This window comes from Diplotaxodon limnothrissa, linkage group LG7 (genome assembly GCF_057381915.1).
Source record: "Diplotaxodon limnothrissa isolate DT_005_m linkage group LG7, D_limnothrissa_male_GT1.1, whole genome shotgun sequence".
In the NCBI taxonomy this organism is placed as follows: Eukaryota; Metazoa; Chordata; class Actinopteri; order Cichliformes; family Cichlidae; genus Diplotaxodon; species Diplotaxodon limnothrissa.
The window spans coordinates 14079506-14094853 of record NC_140602.1 but is presented as its reverse complement, the minus strand read 5'-3'; the positions used below and the strand labels follow the sequence as shown (position 1 = coordinate 14094853).

Genomic DNA, 15348 nt, shown 5'->3' with positions numbered 1-15348 from the left:
TGTGTCGCCACTCATGCATCTCTAATGTCTACCATTATAAAACAAGAGTCCCAAAAAGTGAGGACACTTACAAATAGAAAGGTCTGAACAGCTGTGATCGAGCTCAACATTAAACCTGGTGTCATTGTCCAAAAACCTACAGACCAACTGCACAGCCTATTGCTAACCTTTTGATTCCCAACCTCTAAATACTGTTATTTTTTGATGCTTATATTGTACCCTTGATTATTCCACCTGAGATAACTGCTAGACAATCACAATACTGGAGTATTCAGAGTATTGATGAATCAATTGGAGAGTTTACGCTTGTGTTTGTCATCAAAAGCATTTGAACCTGGAAATTGCAATTACATCAGCCTTACCGAACAAACTGGCACAATATAATACAAACAAGTTTATTAATCCCACTAGGGGCAATTAGCTTCAAGCAGCTTGTTATACACAAAACACATTAACATACAAACAAGCAAATGAAGCTTAATGTGATAAACCTCTCAGGAATAAAATAAGCCAGTTTTTAAAAGGTCAAACTATTCCTTTAAATGTAATGAAATTATCATCTACCACCCAACTGTCTACATTTCCTCCCTGTTTCCTTCTTAGAGTGAAGGATGGGGTCATCAGTTCCTCTGCTGGCCTCGCTCCTTGCGCTCACCACCAGTGCGTTGAGTCTCAACCCAGATGACCCCAATGTCTGCAGCCACTGGGAGAGGTAAGCACATTCCCTTGCATTTAATCGTCTGAAAACGCTGATTCGTATGAGTGACGTTGTCACTTCTGAAACTTTTTCAGTATATCTTCTCTTAACCAAAGTTCTGATCTATTGTCAAAGTCCATACAGCAGTATTGATCTCACAGCGGCTCAAGTTGCCAAGCTCGGAGAGATGGGAGGTGCTGCTGCTTCAAATGAAATACACAGGCAGATTGATCAGTGTACTCTCATCCCAATCAATCGCGAATGCCACAGAGCCTGAATAATTATTAGCTTTGCTGGGCAGTGTCACTTATGAGAAATAAGCAGGAATAATTTCTGTCTGTGGCGCAAAGGGGAGGAAAGAAAGCTGTGAAGATATATTATCTGGATTATTACCTGACCAAGGTGAGGGTACTTTGTGGTTCCACCTTGTTGGCATCGAAATGGATTCCCTAAGTGGGCAGTATGGTTATGGCTTTTAGGTCCTCCAATATCCGCAGACCATATATCATAAATATCAACTATTTTTTAGCGTTTTCATACCCTTTATTTTAAAGTCAAAGCTTCACTATGCAGGAAAACGACACTGTGTTGAAAATGGGATCAGTGACTTTCTGATTCTTAATAACTAGCATTTTATTGCTATAGCTGGTAAAACCTGACCCAGTTTAATAGGGTTAGGGTAGGGTTAGGTCTAAGTGATTTAAAAAATGATTTTTTTGTGATGATTCACAAAAAAGAAAAATAAACAAAGTTTGGCTGCTCAAATATTTAAAATGTTTGACTTCCCTCTAATATTTTTTAAATAATGCCACCTTTCACCATTTTTTTCTAAAATTGTTATTTAAGTCAAACCATGTAAAAAATTCAAAGGGTAAATTTCTCCTAGGTAGAGCTTATTACAACACTCAGACATTTAATAGATGACAAGAAGCCGAGACTAATGGCTGCTTTTCTTTGTGCCTGTGGCAGGGACTGAAAGCCAAAATTATTGGAGACTATAGGACCGGCATTTCAAGATTTTAACAGGCGCTTGTTTACATTTAAGATCTTAAACAGAAACCATGCTGAAAATTCTAGGAGTCAAATAAATGTAAAAAGTAAAGAGCACAGCATCCGAATCTAAAATTTAGAGGAGAATACATTTTAAATCTCTACCACAATTTAAAGGGGTAGAAATAATAAGCCAGAGTACAAGAAAGTATGGTACAGTCCTTTTTTCTGCAACTGGTGTCCTTAAACATTTGTCTTTCAGCTATGCGGTGACTGTCCAGGAATCCTATGCTCACCCATTCGACCAGATCTATTACACTAGATGCACAGACATCCTCAACTGGTTTAAATGCACAAAGCACAGGTGAGTTTGTAGGTCTCAGAATTTGTTTCCTTATTATATTTTACTTGTTTTTTTGTTTTTGTTATAAGTAGCACGACCTTTACTGTACCCCCAGAGGATGCCAGTGACTGTAATTGTGTTGTTTTGAAGACGTTATGTTTTAATTGCTTCATCAAGGTTGATAGCTCCATCAACTAAATGAGTAAATAGAGACCTCCTACAAGCGGATTTTTATTTGGGGGTAAAATTCCACTTAAGAATGATTTTTCTGTGCGTACTTTGATAAAATGACAAATAACAACAAAACATTAAGTTACTGTTTCGAGTTTGTTTGTTTCCTGTCCTTCAGAAAGGATCACTCTTTACCTCACGTAGCTGTCCCTGTGTGTCTGCTTTTTCAGGATCAGCTATAAGACAGCTTACCGGCGGGGAGTGAGGACCATGTATAGGCGCCGCTCGCAGTGTTGCCCTGGTTACTTTGAAAGCGGAGACTTGTGTGTTCGTGAGTGCACCTTTTTTTAATTCCTAAGTCTTTGCTCACGACATTTCAGGTTGTATCTGCAGGAGATTTTAAGAAAATAAAATATTAGGATTGATTTTTAGTCTGAGTGGCTTGCAAGTAAAGACGCAACTTCCATACAGGCCGCTGCTGCCCAAGTCTCCTGTCTGATCCCTCAATAGCAGTCCACTCTTGCCTTCTTTGCTAGCGTGCCACCATGTATAATATGCGGATTAAGTCAATTTAAAATGACTGAGCATGATTTAATAAGGTCACTCACTGTTTTACAACATGGTCTGCTCCCTGCTTTGCTCTTTCTGTTAGAGTAGCTTAATTGAAGTTGTATAACAATGAGAAAAATTAACGAGCCGAGAGCATACTGGTTACAGACCAAGGATGTATAGCACCCACCATAAAACCACAACAGACTTCAATAACTTAAAAGAGCAAGGGCCTTGAAAATTAGGTTGTAACAGTGCGCTTAAAACAGTCATTCACTGTCAATTCAATAGCTTCAATGTATAATTTCACTCGCACGCATTCAACTGAACACTTTTGCAAGCTGTTCACAGTATTTGTTACGCTGACCTCACTGAATATTTCATTTGCCTTAAAAAAGAATTTAATTAAAATTGGTCTTCAATAATAGTTTTCATCATCTTTTGCAACATAAGCTAGCTTCTGATATAGTAACCCCACCGTGTGCTCTTTGACCACAGCTGAGCTTGTCCTTGTCTAAGCTTTCCTAGCCTCGGGGTAACAGCTCCCCAGGAAGTCAGCCAACAAAGAGTGAGACCCCGTCTGATTATATGGGAGTCTGGAGAAGTGAGGAGCAGACTGATCAATAATGTATTCATTAACCATTTAACTGACAACAGAGACATTTGTTCATTAATAGTCTTTTCAGGGTGTTAACAAGGTGAATCTGCTAACTGCGATGCCGCCTCTTGAATTTGGCTCGTCTTTATCAATAAGCGTGCTTTATTTTTTTGTATAATACAGTATCAGGCCATTGCGGCCTGTGTCAGGTGAATAGAGGAGATTGAGTTGATAGGGGCCAAGAGGGCAGTTTTTGCTTTTTGCTGGCTTTGCAGACTGCTCTCTTTTAATCCTAGCACTCTCACTACTAGGATTAAGAGATTTGTACTCCCCAAGCTGTTTTGCATGCAGTGACAAAAGGGAGCATTATAGAGGAAATCGAACCAAAATTAACTCAAGTCATCTATTTCGAGACATTTTATTGTTTACTGAATGTAAAATATCCCTCCCTTGTGTATTGTTAGTTTAGTGTAGCTTTTCCCCATGAAGTCTGTTTCATTAAGAGTCAGAAAAGCTTCAAGAGGGTTTGCCTTTTAATCCTGCCTCCTTTCTTTTTTTTTGTCATATGGCACCACATCAGCACTCACATTAGCTCCAGTGAGAGGCAGTTAATGAATTTGGGGATGTGGAGCAAGCATTACAGAAACACACAAAATGCTAATGCTTCCGACACTCTTGAAAGATGCCTTTTCTTTGTTTGTTGTTGTGTTTCGTTTTGTCTGTAAGAAGTGATTTTTATTTTTTTAACATTTTGTCAAGGCGCTCTGTGATACGCTGAACTTTGATCTGCTTTTTTCTAATTAGTGCTTGAAGTTTCCAATGAGAGGTGTTTATTATTTCTGTGACCTTTGATCTGTCGTAAGTCATTAGCTTAATATGTAACTAGTCTATGTAGAGGATGTGAGGAACTCATTTCCCACCTAATAAGCATGATTATTACAGTTGTGCAAAGGAAGCAAGATGAGCTCACTAATGACAACAGCTCGTAATATCTTCTGAGGCTGACAGGCTCTGCGGGGCTCTGAGTCTCTCTTTTCGCAAAACATTTAGGCCAGATGACTCCTGCGTGACTCTTGCCTGTCCATTTTAAAAAAGACCTTCGCTGCAGAATTAGTCGGGTTTTGATAAGTTTCACATTTGAGCTTTCACCATCAGTAAGATGATGAGATTTGGCTCCAGAAAGGGATCGTGTGCCTGTGATTTCTTTTTCATTTTTGGCTTTGTTGCATTTTTTTAATGTTTCAAAGACAGTTTTAAAATAAATCGTCTCTGTGCTAGACAGAGGCCCGGAAAAGAAGTTATGCAGGAAGTTGTTTGATAGGTTCTGCTGGCATCTGTCTTAGAATGATTCAACCATCAGCTGCATCACCTCGTTTCAAGCGTTTTCCACTACAAAGCACTACGACTACAAGAATCATAAACACTGGCAAAAAAATGGCACTGGTAGACCCTTTTTTTCCTTTTGGTTACTGCAGGAAAGCTTTCCACAACAGGAAGGGACAGTAAAGATTTATAATATCCAACATTTTAAAAGATTGCAGTTTTCCTGGGTAAAAATATTAAATTTATTAACACTGCATGACAATCACCAATTAGCTCCATTGTTCCCCGTCCTGATAACACCTCTGCATAATGAGTTAGATTAGCCTTTTATCTAGATGAAAGACTCAATTTTCCAACAGATTCCTTAGACATGAGTTAGGCAGAGTGATTCATGAATTTCAATTAAAATGAAAGACCTACCTCCTACTTTATTATGCCATCCCTTCAGTACACCGGTTCAGATCTCAGGAGAAGGGTGCGCTTTATCCTTTCTCCCATATTCAAAACTTCATTTCCATATTTCTTTTTTTTTCTAAAGGATGTGACACATTTGCATTTCCCTGTTCTCGCTGATCAGAATTTGCTGATTGAAACTAAACGAAATCAACTCATCGTGGTGACATTGAATTCGTCTCCTCTTCTCTTTGAATACTCTGCATACTGTGGGCCCATTGATTACAGGTAGTCGATCTCACTACCTTCGTCAGCACAAATGTTGAAGCTCTTCCCCCTTTTCTTTTTGCTGGCTTACTGTAATTAGACAGTTCTCTGCCAGAGTGATGTTCAGAAAATCTGCCCTGAATTATCTTTCAATCTCTGGTTTACCATTTTTGCCGTGGGAGCATTTCTGCGATTAGCGCCAGCTTGTTGCTGTCTGGCGTTCACTCCTATTTCTCCTTTCCTGCTGCATCTTTTGAGTTGGTGGTGGAGCTTAATCGAAGCCTGACTGAGTGATAATCTATAGCGGCACTGTTCAGGCCTGCAGCCAGCTCCTCCTGACCTCTGTGCCTGCAGCATGGGTGCCATAGTGTTGAACACAGGACTTATATTGTTAAGAAAAAAAACTGCTAGATGCTATCCCCTGTCCCTTTTTCACTTTTGACCACATCACAAAAAAATAAGGAACAAAGGAAGCAGAACTTGGAGTGTTGGATGAGCTCTGATCAGTTAAGGGCATGGACTGTCTGCTCTGCCGCCCTTGGATTGCGTATTATCCCTCCACAGGCCATGTTAGAGGACTGCTGATTCCCATCAGGCGGAGTTTCTCTCTCGTCGTGTTTCCTTCCTCAGATAAGAGCCTGTCTGTCTTAACCCTGTTGGCCAGATGACCTTGGCTGCCATATAGTTATTAATGCTAAGTACCTATTTTTGTCATCCTTTTCCTTCTTACTTTGAAACACTGTGGAAAAAATAAATCCACATGGGTCACTTTATTTTCCAGCTCAAAGAAAAAAAAAATCCAACTCTTGTGAACACACTTGCAAGAATACTAATGCCAGCCCAATCAATTGGGCGCTGTGTTGTTCAATATGAATGATCAAGAAAACTGCATACTTAGTAAACACTGCAGTGCCTGGACCTGCTACATTAAAGCATCACTATATGACAAAGCACTGGCTGATCAAATTAGGGAGGATTTACAGCTTGTTCCGTCATGCCTCGACCTGCCGATAGCGAGTCATTGTGGAAAGTAAAGCTACATGATAAACCAAGTGTTGACCAAGGACTTTGGCTGCTAACGAATTGTTTAGCCTATTGTCAAGTAGCTGAGATGGATGTTAAATATGAGCGCCAGGAGATATTGAGTGTTCAGTTTTATGGGCCAGTTTTATGGGCCATTTTCTTTCAGCTGTTATCTTGGTGCTTTTCATTATGCTGTTTATTTGTGCTTTAATGACGGTTTACACTCTGTGTGTGTGTGTGTGTGTGTGTGTGTGTGTGTGTGTGTGTGTGTGTTCCAATGCAATTATAAACTGTGCTGATGAGGAAATGTCTTTGTCTATTTTAGCTCTGTGCACAGAGGAGTGTGTCCACGGTCGCTGCGTGTCTCCCGATACATGCCAGTGCGAGCCCGGATGGGGAGGACTGGACTGCTCCAGTGGTGAGGGCACTTTTCTTTTAATTTTCCAGTTAACCATTTAGACCCATTTATTTCTAAATGGCTTCACAGCCAGTTAGTCCATAAGACTTTGCTCTCAGTGTGTTTTGCCACAATGCCCATCTACCTCAAAGCTGCTCAGCTTTGTATCCTCTCTTCTTAGCAAGCACAGCCAATGGAACAGGTAAGTTACAATGAATTCATTTTCATTTGCTGGAAGTGGAAGTGATTTGCCTGATGAATATAGCGGATGGATGGATGGTTGCATTCCCCCCCCCTCCCCCCGTGTCTACCAAACTCTCTGTTATGGTCTTAATCATGATTAGACTGATGCCCGTGGCTTGTTCAGTGCGATGATGAATCAGTGCCAAGCTGAAACAAGCCATTGTATTGGTCTTCTATTTACTGGGGTTTCCTCAGCACCCAGAGCTGGATGGGAGGGTGGAGTTAGACATATTCATCCTGCAATCAACTAAATGCTGGAGTGTCACTGAGGCCAGGCAGGAGGGAAGAGTCTATTTTCTCCTTTGTGAAATGTATGCCAGCAGAGAAATGTAGATACAGAAGGCCTTTTATACTTAGGGCAAATATAGCAATAGCCATGGCAACATATCACCATTTCCTGCATCAACATTTCTGACCTCTAATTCTTAACTTCAACTCTCCACTCCCAGTTGCATTTAACCGTTGCATATTTAGGAATGAGTTATGGCAGATAAAATCAAATCAGTAGTGCTATTGTATAGATCTATGAGTTTTCATTAGCAGGAGAGCCATTCGCTGATTAGCAACTGTGTGTAAATCAGCTGCCTGCGCAGCAGCAGTGGCCTATCGGAGGTGGATTCATGGGCATAAATGACAAGCCTGAGCTGTTTGCTGCTGCTGCTGCTCACTCCTACAGACTGGTGAGGGTCCAACAGGGAGGATGTGTGAGGTTCAGGGCCCTCGGGGACTCTTGTCCCACTCTTAGTTGGTTAGGAGTGCAGCCGTGTGTGCGTTTGAGCCTGCAGGCGCTTGGCTAATCCACCTTGTTAAAACAGACTTGATGATTGAGACAGAGGCATTATTCATAACTTTAGATTTCCATACCAGGCATGATTCCAGGTTTTTTCATTTACGAGCTTTCATCTGTCGAAATAAGGAATGTGTGCCAATTTTTAAATTAAATCTGCCCTCTTTTTCCTTCGTGTAAATGGTGCAGCATGGTTTTTTTTTTGTCTTTCACTGTAAATTCTGCATTCGCTCAGCACAGACAGATGAGGCGGTTAGGTAAAAGTCTTTATGCAAATGGATGCAGGCTTCATATTATGGCACAAGTGGGCTGAAATACACACATTAACACCAAATCAGCTCCAACACAATCAATGTCATGCTTTATTTGCTGTTTATTTTACCACTATTATGTTTGACTTGAGGTGTTTGTGTTCACATAAAAGCCAATTCCATAGCTGGTGAGAAGGCAAAATGAGCTCATCATATGACAAAGGATTTGTGAATGTGATTAAAATAAAAAAAAGAAAAAGTGTGCCGTCCAGGCTTGGAGATGAAGAGCTGCCGTGGGATGCTGTGCGGTCTAAAGCTGAAGTGACAGCCTTTCAGCCAATGATCTGGAGCTGGATCAAAGGCTTGGACTTTGTTTCTGGAACAGCACCCACCAGGAAACAGTTTTGTATATGGGTCAGGTGGTGGAAATAAAGAGTTGCACTGTTTGTTGCCAGAAAAGGGAAGGCGATAAGGTGGGAGAAAGTCAGTAAATTGTGCTGGGAGTGGTGGTGAAGGCTGAAGAGAGATCTAGCCTGGTTTCTTTTGGTTTTTTTTGGTTTGTTTTTTTGTTTTCGCCTGCTGTTGTCCACCTGCTGTAGCCAGAAAACATTTCATCCTTTTTCTCGGCCTGAAGCTATATTCCCACTGAGACCAGACCTGCCCTGTGACCTGCCTCGAGTCCCGGGGTGTCTCAGACTCATCTCAAGGACACACTGGTAGATGTGGACCACACATAAAACAGAAAAAGCAAATGAGTGATGCTTGCTTTCTGTCATGTGTGGATTTTGAGTATTTTGAGGGGAGGCTTTGTTTTCCCAGAGTGATGAATGATTAATTGCCGCTGTTGGTTAGTGTGATTGCTCTAATGCCTGCACATTGTGTTTGTGGAACGTGGTCTTGAAAATGTTCTCCTAATCACTTGTCATGAATCAGTTGTTTATTTTTTAATTTAACAGTTTAGGGCATTGAAAGAGTGCCCTGTACCTGTTAATGTTTGCTTTTGTCCGTTTTTCCCCCCAATGTTGTGCTTGTTTTGTCTGTTCTTTTGCTTTCTCTTCTTTTCATATTGAAATGCATCTATTTGTCCTCTCTGTACCACTGTGTATACTTTGTTTTGTCAGTAGGGTTTGTCTTGGAGAAATAACAATGTTCACAATAGGAATTCCACCATGTAAATAAAAAAAATGGACAAAAAATATTAGGTTCAATAAAGCAGGGACAGCAGCAGATTTATTTATTTATTTATTTTTGCAATGGCAATTCAGATAGATGGAGCTCTGCTCATGGGACCGAACAGTATGTCTTTAGTCATTTTAGATTTCTGATGTATGCTACTGCTGTTATTGGTTGTAGTTTGCAGCAAATATACTAGATGTTAGCGTAAAAAAAGAAGCACACAGTATGAGATAAAACGGGAAATCAAATCTTTGTAGAGTATTATCAGTTTATTGAATAAAATCTATATAAAGTTTTTTAGAGACTCTTATGAGTTTCTTGGGTTTAGCAGTAGACTCTTCGTGAAGTTGCAGAGAAATGACCTGGTCCTTTTTTTTTTCTCCCCTCCTTTATTTCCGTGTATTTTTCAGCTCTTGTGATTTAATCCCTCTTGATGAGTCTGTCACACCGGGTCACTGTTTGCTACAGTAATAACAGCTTTCAAATAAAAAGAATGATCAAGATAGATGTCGTAAGGTATATTTACCCGTGACTGCCATCGCTTGTAAAATATTAGGTGCAATGAAGCACTATCATTGATTTCATGTGATTCAGTCAGATAATGATATGTTCCTGGTGCTCGGGGAGAAGAAATGTGCATATGAAGCTTTTAATGTTTCTTTCCTCAGCCTTCTTGGAGATTTCTTTCCCCTATCGTGGTGGAAAATGTACGCCCACTTGTGCAGAGATTCTAAGAATCAATGCCACCGATATAAGTATCTGGAAAGTCCAAGAAGTAGTTCAGGTTTGTTAACCGCAAAGCTTCCCTTGCATTCTAAAAAGAAATCTATCACACTTAACAGCCAAATCTAATGTGTTTGGTCAGCCGTGGCCCATGAGGTAACATATTCCTCCCTCATGTATTCAGATGGCAAAGCAGCTATTGCTGTGTGTGCTATACACATGGTTAATTGATAAATGTGGCTGATGAATGGCTTTTTTTATGCTATGCTGCACCAGATCAGATGTTACAAATGCTAATTGACCACTAAAACTGTCCATTTTTATGGATTTAAATCAATGATTTGTTTTTATTGGATTTAGGAATTTGGGATTGCAATCACAGTAATGTGGCTCAAACAGAATTAAATGATTTGTGCTTTTAGCTTTGTTAGTGTCACAGCTGGCGGAGTGAGCCGTGTGGTGTGGAGGAAAAGGAGGACCCAAAATGCAGCAAACTGATGATACGAGTGAAGTTTATTTACACGGTGGCAGTGGCAAAAACAGGCAATGAAGCATGAGTAATGACAAACCTAAACTGGGAGAAACTAAAGAGCAAACCTGAAATCTTACAAAACGGAGAGCGGAGCAGAGAGACGCAGACCAAGGACCAGGATACCAAGAAACACAGACGAGCCGACAACGAACACAGACCGACACCCACTATATATACACACACACACACACACACACGGTAATCGGGTAATCGCACACAGGAGGGAAGAACAGCTGATCTGAATACACATGATGACTGGAGGACACAAGCTGAACACAATGACAACAGACACAGACTTTCAGAACAAAACAGGAAATCTAGAACCCGAACCGGACACAAGGGGGGAGGACACAGAATAACTAGAACAGAGGGAAATAATCACAAAACACAAAACGCTGGGTCAACGACCCAGGACCATGACAGTTAGCTTGTTTTGCCCCAACAACTGTAGATGTAAAACGAAAGAGTAGCCCGACCAAGACCAACAGACCAGAAGCTGTTAGACTTCATTTTGACTTGAAAAACACTCTCACGAGGACTCCCTCTGGCACACGTCGACAGTATTTACACATTATTCTCAGAAGAGCATCTAAGCCAGATGGTTTCTCTCCAATCCCACAGCAGCAGGACATTGATATGCATTGCTGTCAAAGACCAAGGGACTGAATTACATTGAACATCGGCATAGCACACAGAGATTCACTCTCACTTGACACATCACTCCAAATGTCACCTTACTTTGCTCCCGAAACTTCTCCCTTCATTAATCTTAGAGACAGAGTGTTGAACGTTTGTTTGTGAGCATGTGTGTTTCAACAAGTCACTTTTCTTTGAGATGACGGCTGCACGTCAACAACAGCAAGCAAAAAAAGTGAATCGTGTTTTTAAAAAGACGTCCACATCGATTGAATTCCTCATTATACAAGCATGTAAAGAGGCATTTTTGGAGAACTATAAATATTCTAACTCTATCATTCTGAAGTGGGTTCCTTGCTGCTTATTTCAGTCGATGCCAACTGCCTCATTCATTTTGATAGATCAAAGCGCCCAGGCAACAGTTTTTCTCAAGGGGACAGAAGACGGACCGATCTATAGAGCCTCGTGCCGCTGTGCAAGTGTGTGCTTGCATCAGTGCAGTTGAGGCCTACTGTGCTCGCAGAGGTTTGTTTTTGTGAATGACTCCAGGTTCCCTGTGGATGGTGGAGCCATTTTGTGTACTGCCAAGTATGCAAAAGCTGTGCTTAAGGTCCCGACATGGTAGCGTGCTGGTAGTCTCTATGTATATATGTTCCACACACAGCTTTGTAGGCCTGCATATACATGTTGTAGCTTCACACTGCCACTTGGGGGCATTGTGAAATTTTTTGTGGAACAGGTAATGTGGGCGACTTCCTATTTAATTTGTGCAGTTAACAATAAAGGTCCACATGATCTTAACTTTGATATATATATCTTGTCATTCTGTTTACTATTTGGGTGCAGTTAGGAAAAATTTGTAGTGCCTTGCATTCAAAAGCAAAACTCTAACAACTTAATATATAACTATAGTCTTGGACAGTTGAAATAGTGAGCACAAATTGTTAAACTTTTTATTTCACTAATAGTCCATTACTTGCTATTTAGAACTTAAGAAGGACTTTGCATGCTAACTTTAGTAATTCGAGTTGGTTGTGTGCAATTTTAAAACCCAGTGGTGACTGTTAAACAGAAAAGATTAAACCATGTGGATGCCGCTGCTCGGGCTCTGAAAGAGATGTTTCAGGACGTGCTTCAGACAGCACGCCTCTCAGATCTTTCCCTGCATGCCTCACACTGACTCGTGTGACTTATGTGTAGTGTAAATCACTGTGCAGAGACTTCAACTGACTGATATTGAGTCCATCAAATGAAATGTGGCGCACACACCACAGCTGACAGCATTCTTGGCTACAACCTGACAAGCACACACACACACACACACACACGTGCACACATCCAAAATGAATTAAATATTCATTACTGAAAAATGTTCTCACTGAGTACAATAATCATAATCTTTTACACACACACACACACACACACACACACACACACACACACACACACACACACACACACACACACACACACACACTTACATGTCTCTTATACTTTCTGTACATACAAGCCTCATTGGCCAAGCATGCAGATTGACTTTGCCAGCCTCTGAAGATTTTTTTGTACCATCCCATTAAGCAGGATTTATTATTCCCCAAGAGCTCACTGCTCCATTACTTTTGGGAGAATGCCTGACGTGTGTGTGTATGTGTGTGTGTGTAGGTGTGTGTGTGTGTGTGTGTGTGGTGGGGGTTAGGTATGTATCTTTGTATGTATGCGTGTGATAGATAGAATCTATTTATCTTATCTGTCTAGATCTGATGAGTGTGGAGGCCAATTGAGAACAGTGAACTCAACATTGTTCAGATAATCTGAAATTTGTGACATTGCGCATCAGCAGGCTGGAAGCAGCCATCTAAAGATGGGTACACTGTGGTCATAACGGAATGGATATGGTCGGAAAAAATACAGCAACAATACTCAGGCTGGCTGTGATGTTTAAATAATACTCAGTTGGTACTAAGAGACCCAAAGCGTGCCAGGAACATATTCCCCACACCATTATAACCAGCCTGAAGTTTTAAAACAAGGCAGGATGGATCCATAATGTCATGTTGTTTACACCAAATTCTCTCCCTAACATCTGAATGAGACATTGATAAAGGACATTTACCAGATTAGGCAACTTAATTGTTTTTTTCTAGCTGACAGGAGTGGCACCCAGTTGCTGTAACCCATCTGCTTCAAGGTTTGATGTGTTGTACATCCATATGTCTGCTGCATACTGTGATTTTATATATATATGAGAGGAGAGAGAGAGATGCATGTATGAATTCTTAGTATTTCACATATAAAAAGCAGGTGGATGTCATACTCATGGTGCATGGTGATGGTTAGGATGGTATAACATGAAGTTCCGAGGGTCATTATCACCCTCATGCTTGTCATTAGTCAGTAAGAGAGAAAGAGAGAGAGAGAGTTAAGGACTCCTGGAACACACCACCCAGCTCTGAGAGCCTGTATAGATGGCTTGATTTAATAAGGACATTAAAAAGCCTTATCTCCTGTCCTTAAGAGAAGGTCAGTGTGTCTAAAATAGCTGAAATGCTATGATAACAGTTTAGAGAGATAAGATATCTCCTGAATACTAATGCAGAACAAAGCAGCTTTAGGATCATGTTACAGCCTATAAGTCACCCTTATTTTTCTGGCCTAATGCGTTGTTTGTTTCAGTCATTTGAGTATTGGATACAGTTGCACATGGTGTCAAAATGCACTGTGGATCTGTGTTGTTAGGTCTCTACAGAATTGACAAAACTCCTCCCATCCATCGGTGTCATTATTTTTCTATTCTGACCAGTGGCTTCAAAAACCTGAGAAGGCCAGACTCCTCATGGTCTTAAAAAAATGTTTGTAGTCATTTGCCCCCCAGTAAGTATGTAGTAGTATCATCAGCCATGATGATTTGACTTCTAAAAGTCATGATGTCGTATTATTGTTTGAATATGCCTGTCAGCTGTTGTGAATGTAGCTCAAGTATGATTATTGTTAGTATGATTGCTTATGTTTTTGTGTTAGTAAGCTGAGAATTCTCCGTATTTACCCAATAAAGCAGCTAGAATCATGGAATGAATTTTTTTTTTTTTTGCCATGATTTATTTGTGTTCATCTTTCCCATCTGTGTAGTAGAAATGTGCTTTCTGCTTTAATATCCCATGCTTCATTTTGTGACGCCTCAGACTGAGCTCTTGTGTCAGTCCCAGTACCCAGATAGTTATTCTTAGTACATATGCTAAATTTCACAAGATTTAATGGGGTTTATAAACATATATACTTCAGTGTTATTAAGTTGAAAGCACAAATAAAGGGTAAATTATCATATCCACACACATTCACATATATCTTCTGCCTTGTACCGCATATACAGATATCACATTTTATTAGCAAAGTATTAGTAATAGATGCCCCAATCACCTCTCAGGACCTTGGACTCATGATCATTATGATAAGAATAATAGCTTGAGGATCGCCACAGTCCTTTGGGTGCTGCGTTGCTGTGTCCTTGCCTTGCTTTGGGAGAGGGAACATATTAGTAGTCTTTCTCAGATGCTTTGGTGCACCTGCAATCTCCTGATGTTTAACCCTGGACTTCATTGGAGTGTTGCAGTGATTACAGGCCGTCCTGAGGGACATCGATTGTCCTGCTCCTCCTAGGCCAGCCCCACACAATGCTGACGAATGAACTCGTGGCCCTGCCAAGTCCAATTAACTGTCAGTGCCGCATCGACGAGCTCCTCCGTTTGTTGAGAGTGAAGAAAAACAAACTTTTAATCAAATTTGCCTCCGGGCCCTAGGGTATTTGGGGTTGTATTTTGCATTCCGCTGTGTTCTGCCTCGCCTGCAGCCGTGCTACCCTCTCAGAAGGTTATATTGCATGTTGTTTGTGTGAGATAGCAAATTTCCCTGGACCCTACTTTGGTACAAGCCCTATCTTTCTACTGTCTGTGATTGATGAATTAGCCAGTGGTAGCATCTTAAAATTATCCACCCGCAAACAAGGCTGACAAAAGAATAAAACTATTGTTTATATTTGGTGCGAGTTTACTGCAGCTTGTCGCAAGAATTTTTTTTTTTGTGCGTGTGTGTGTGTGAGACAGTTCCTGAGTGCATGGCAGTGTCAGGAAAGTCTATAAGCACCTTGGACTAGTTGATCAATAAAAGCTGAGGTTACAATCTTGCAGAATTGTTTGTGCATTAACATCTCCACAAATACCCTCTGCTAATTCTACATCTCCACAAATACCCTCTG

At 40.7% G+C, this 15348-nt stretch overlaps 1 protein-coding gene across 2 annotated transcripts in view; it reads left to right on the top strand.

The window, feature by feature from the left end:
* The first annotated feature begins 611 nt into the window (after positions 1–611).
* The window catches only part of megf11 (multiple EGF-like-domains 11), a 60221-nt gene continuing 45484 nt past the window's right edge, over positions 612–15348 (top strand). For both annotated transcript variants that reach the window (XM_085357479.1, XM_085357478.1), the window contains exons 1-5: positions 612–712; positions 1950–2051; positions 2432–2532; positions 6680–6772; positions 6933–6953. In XM_085357479.1, coding sequence (XP_085213605.1) covers positions 612–712; positions 1950–2051; positions 2432–2532; positions 6680–6772; positions 6933–6953 — 418 coding nt within the window. The remainder of the gene's footprint in view (positions 713–1949; positions 2052–2431; positions 2533–6679; positions 6773–6932; positions 6954–15348) is intronic.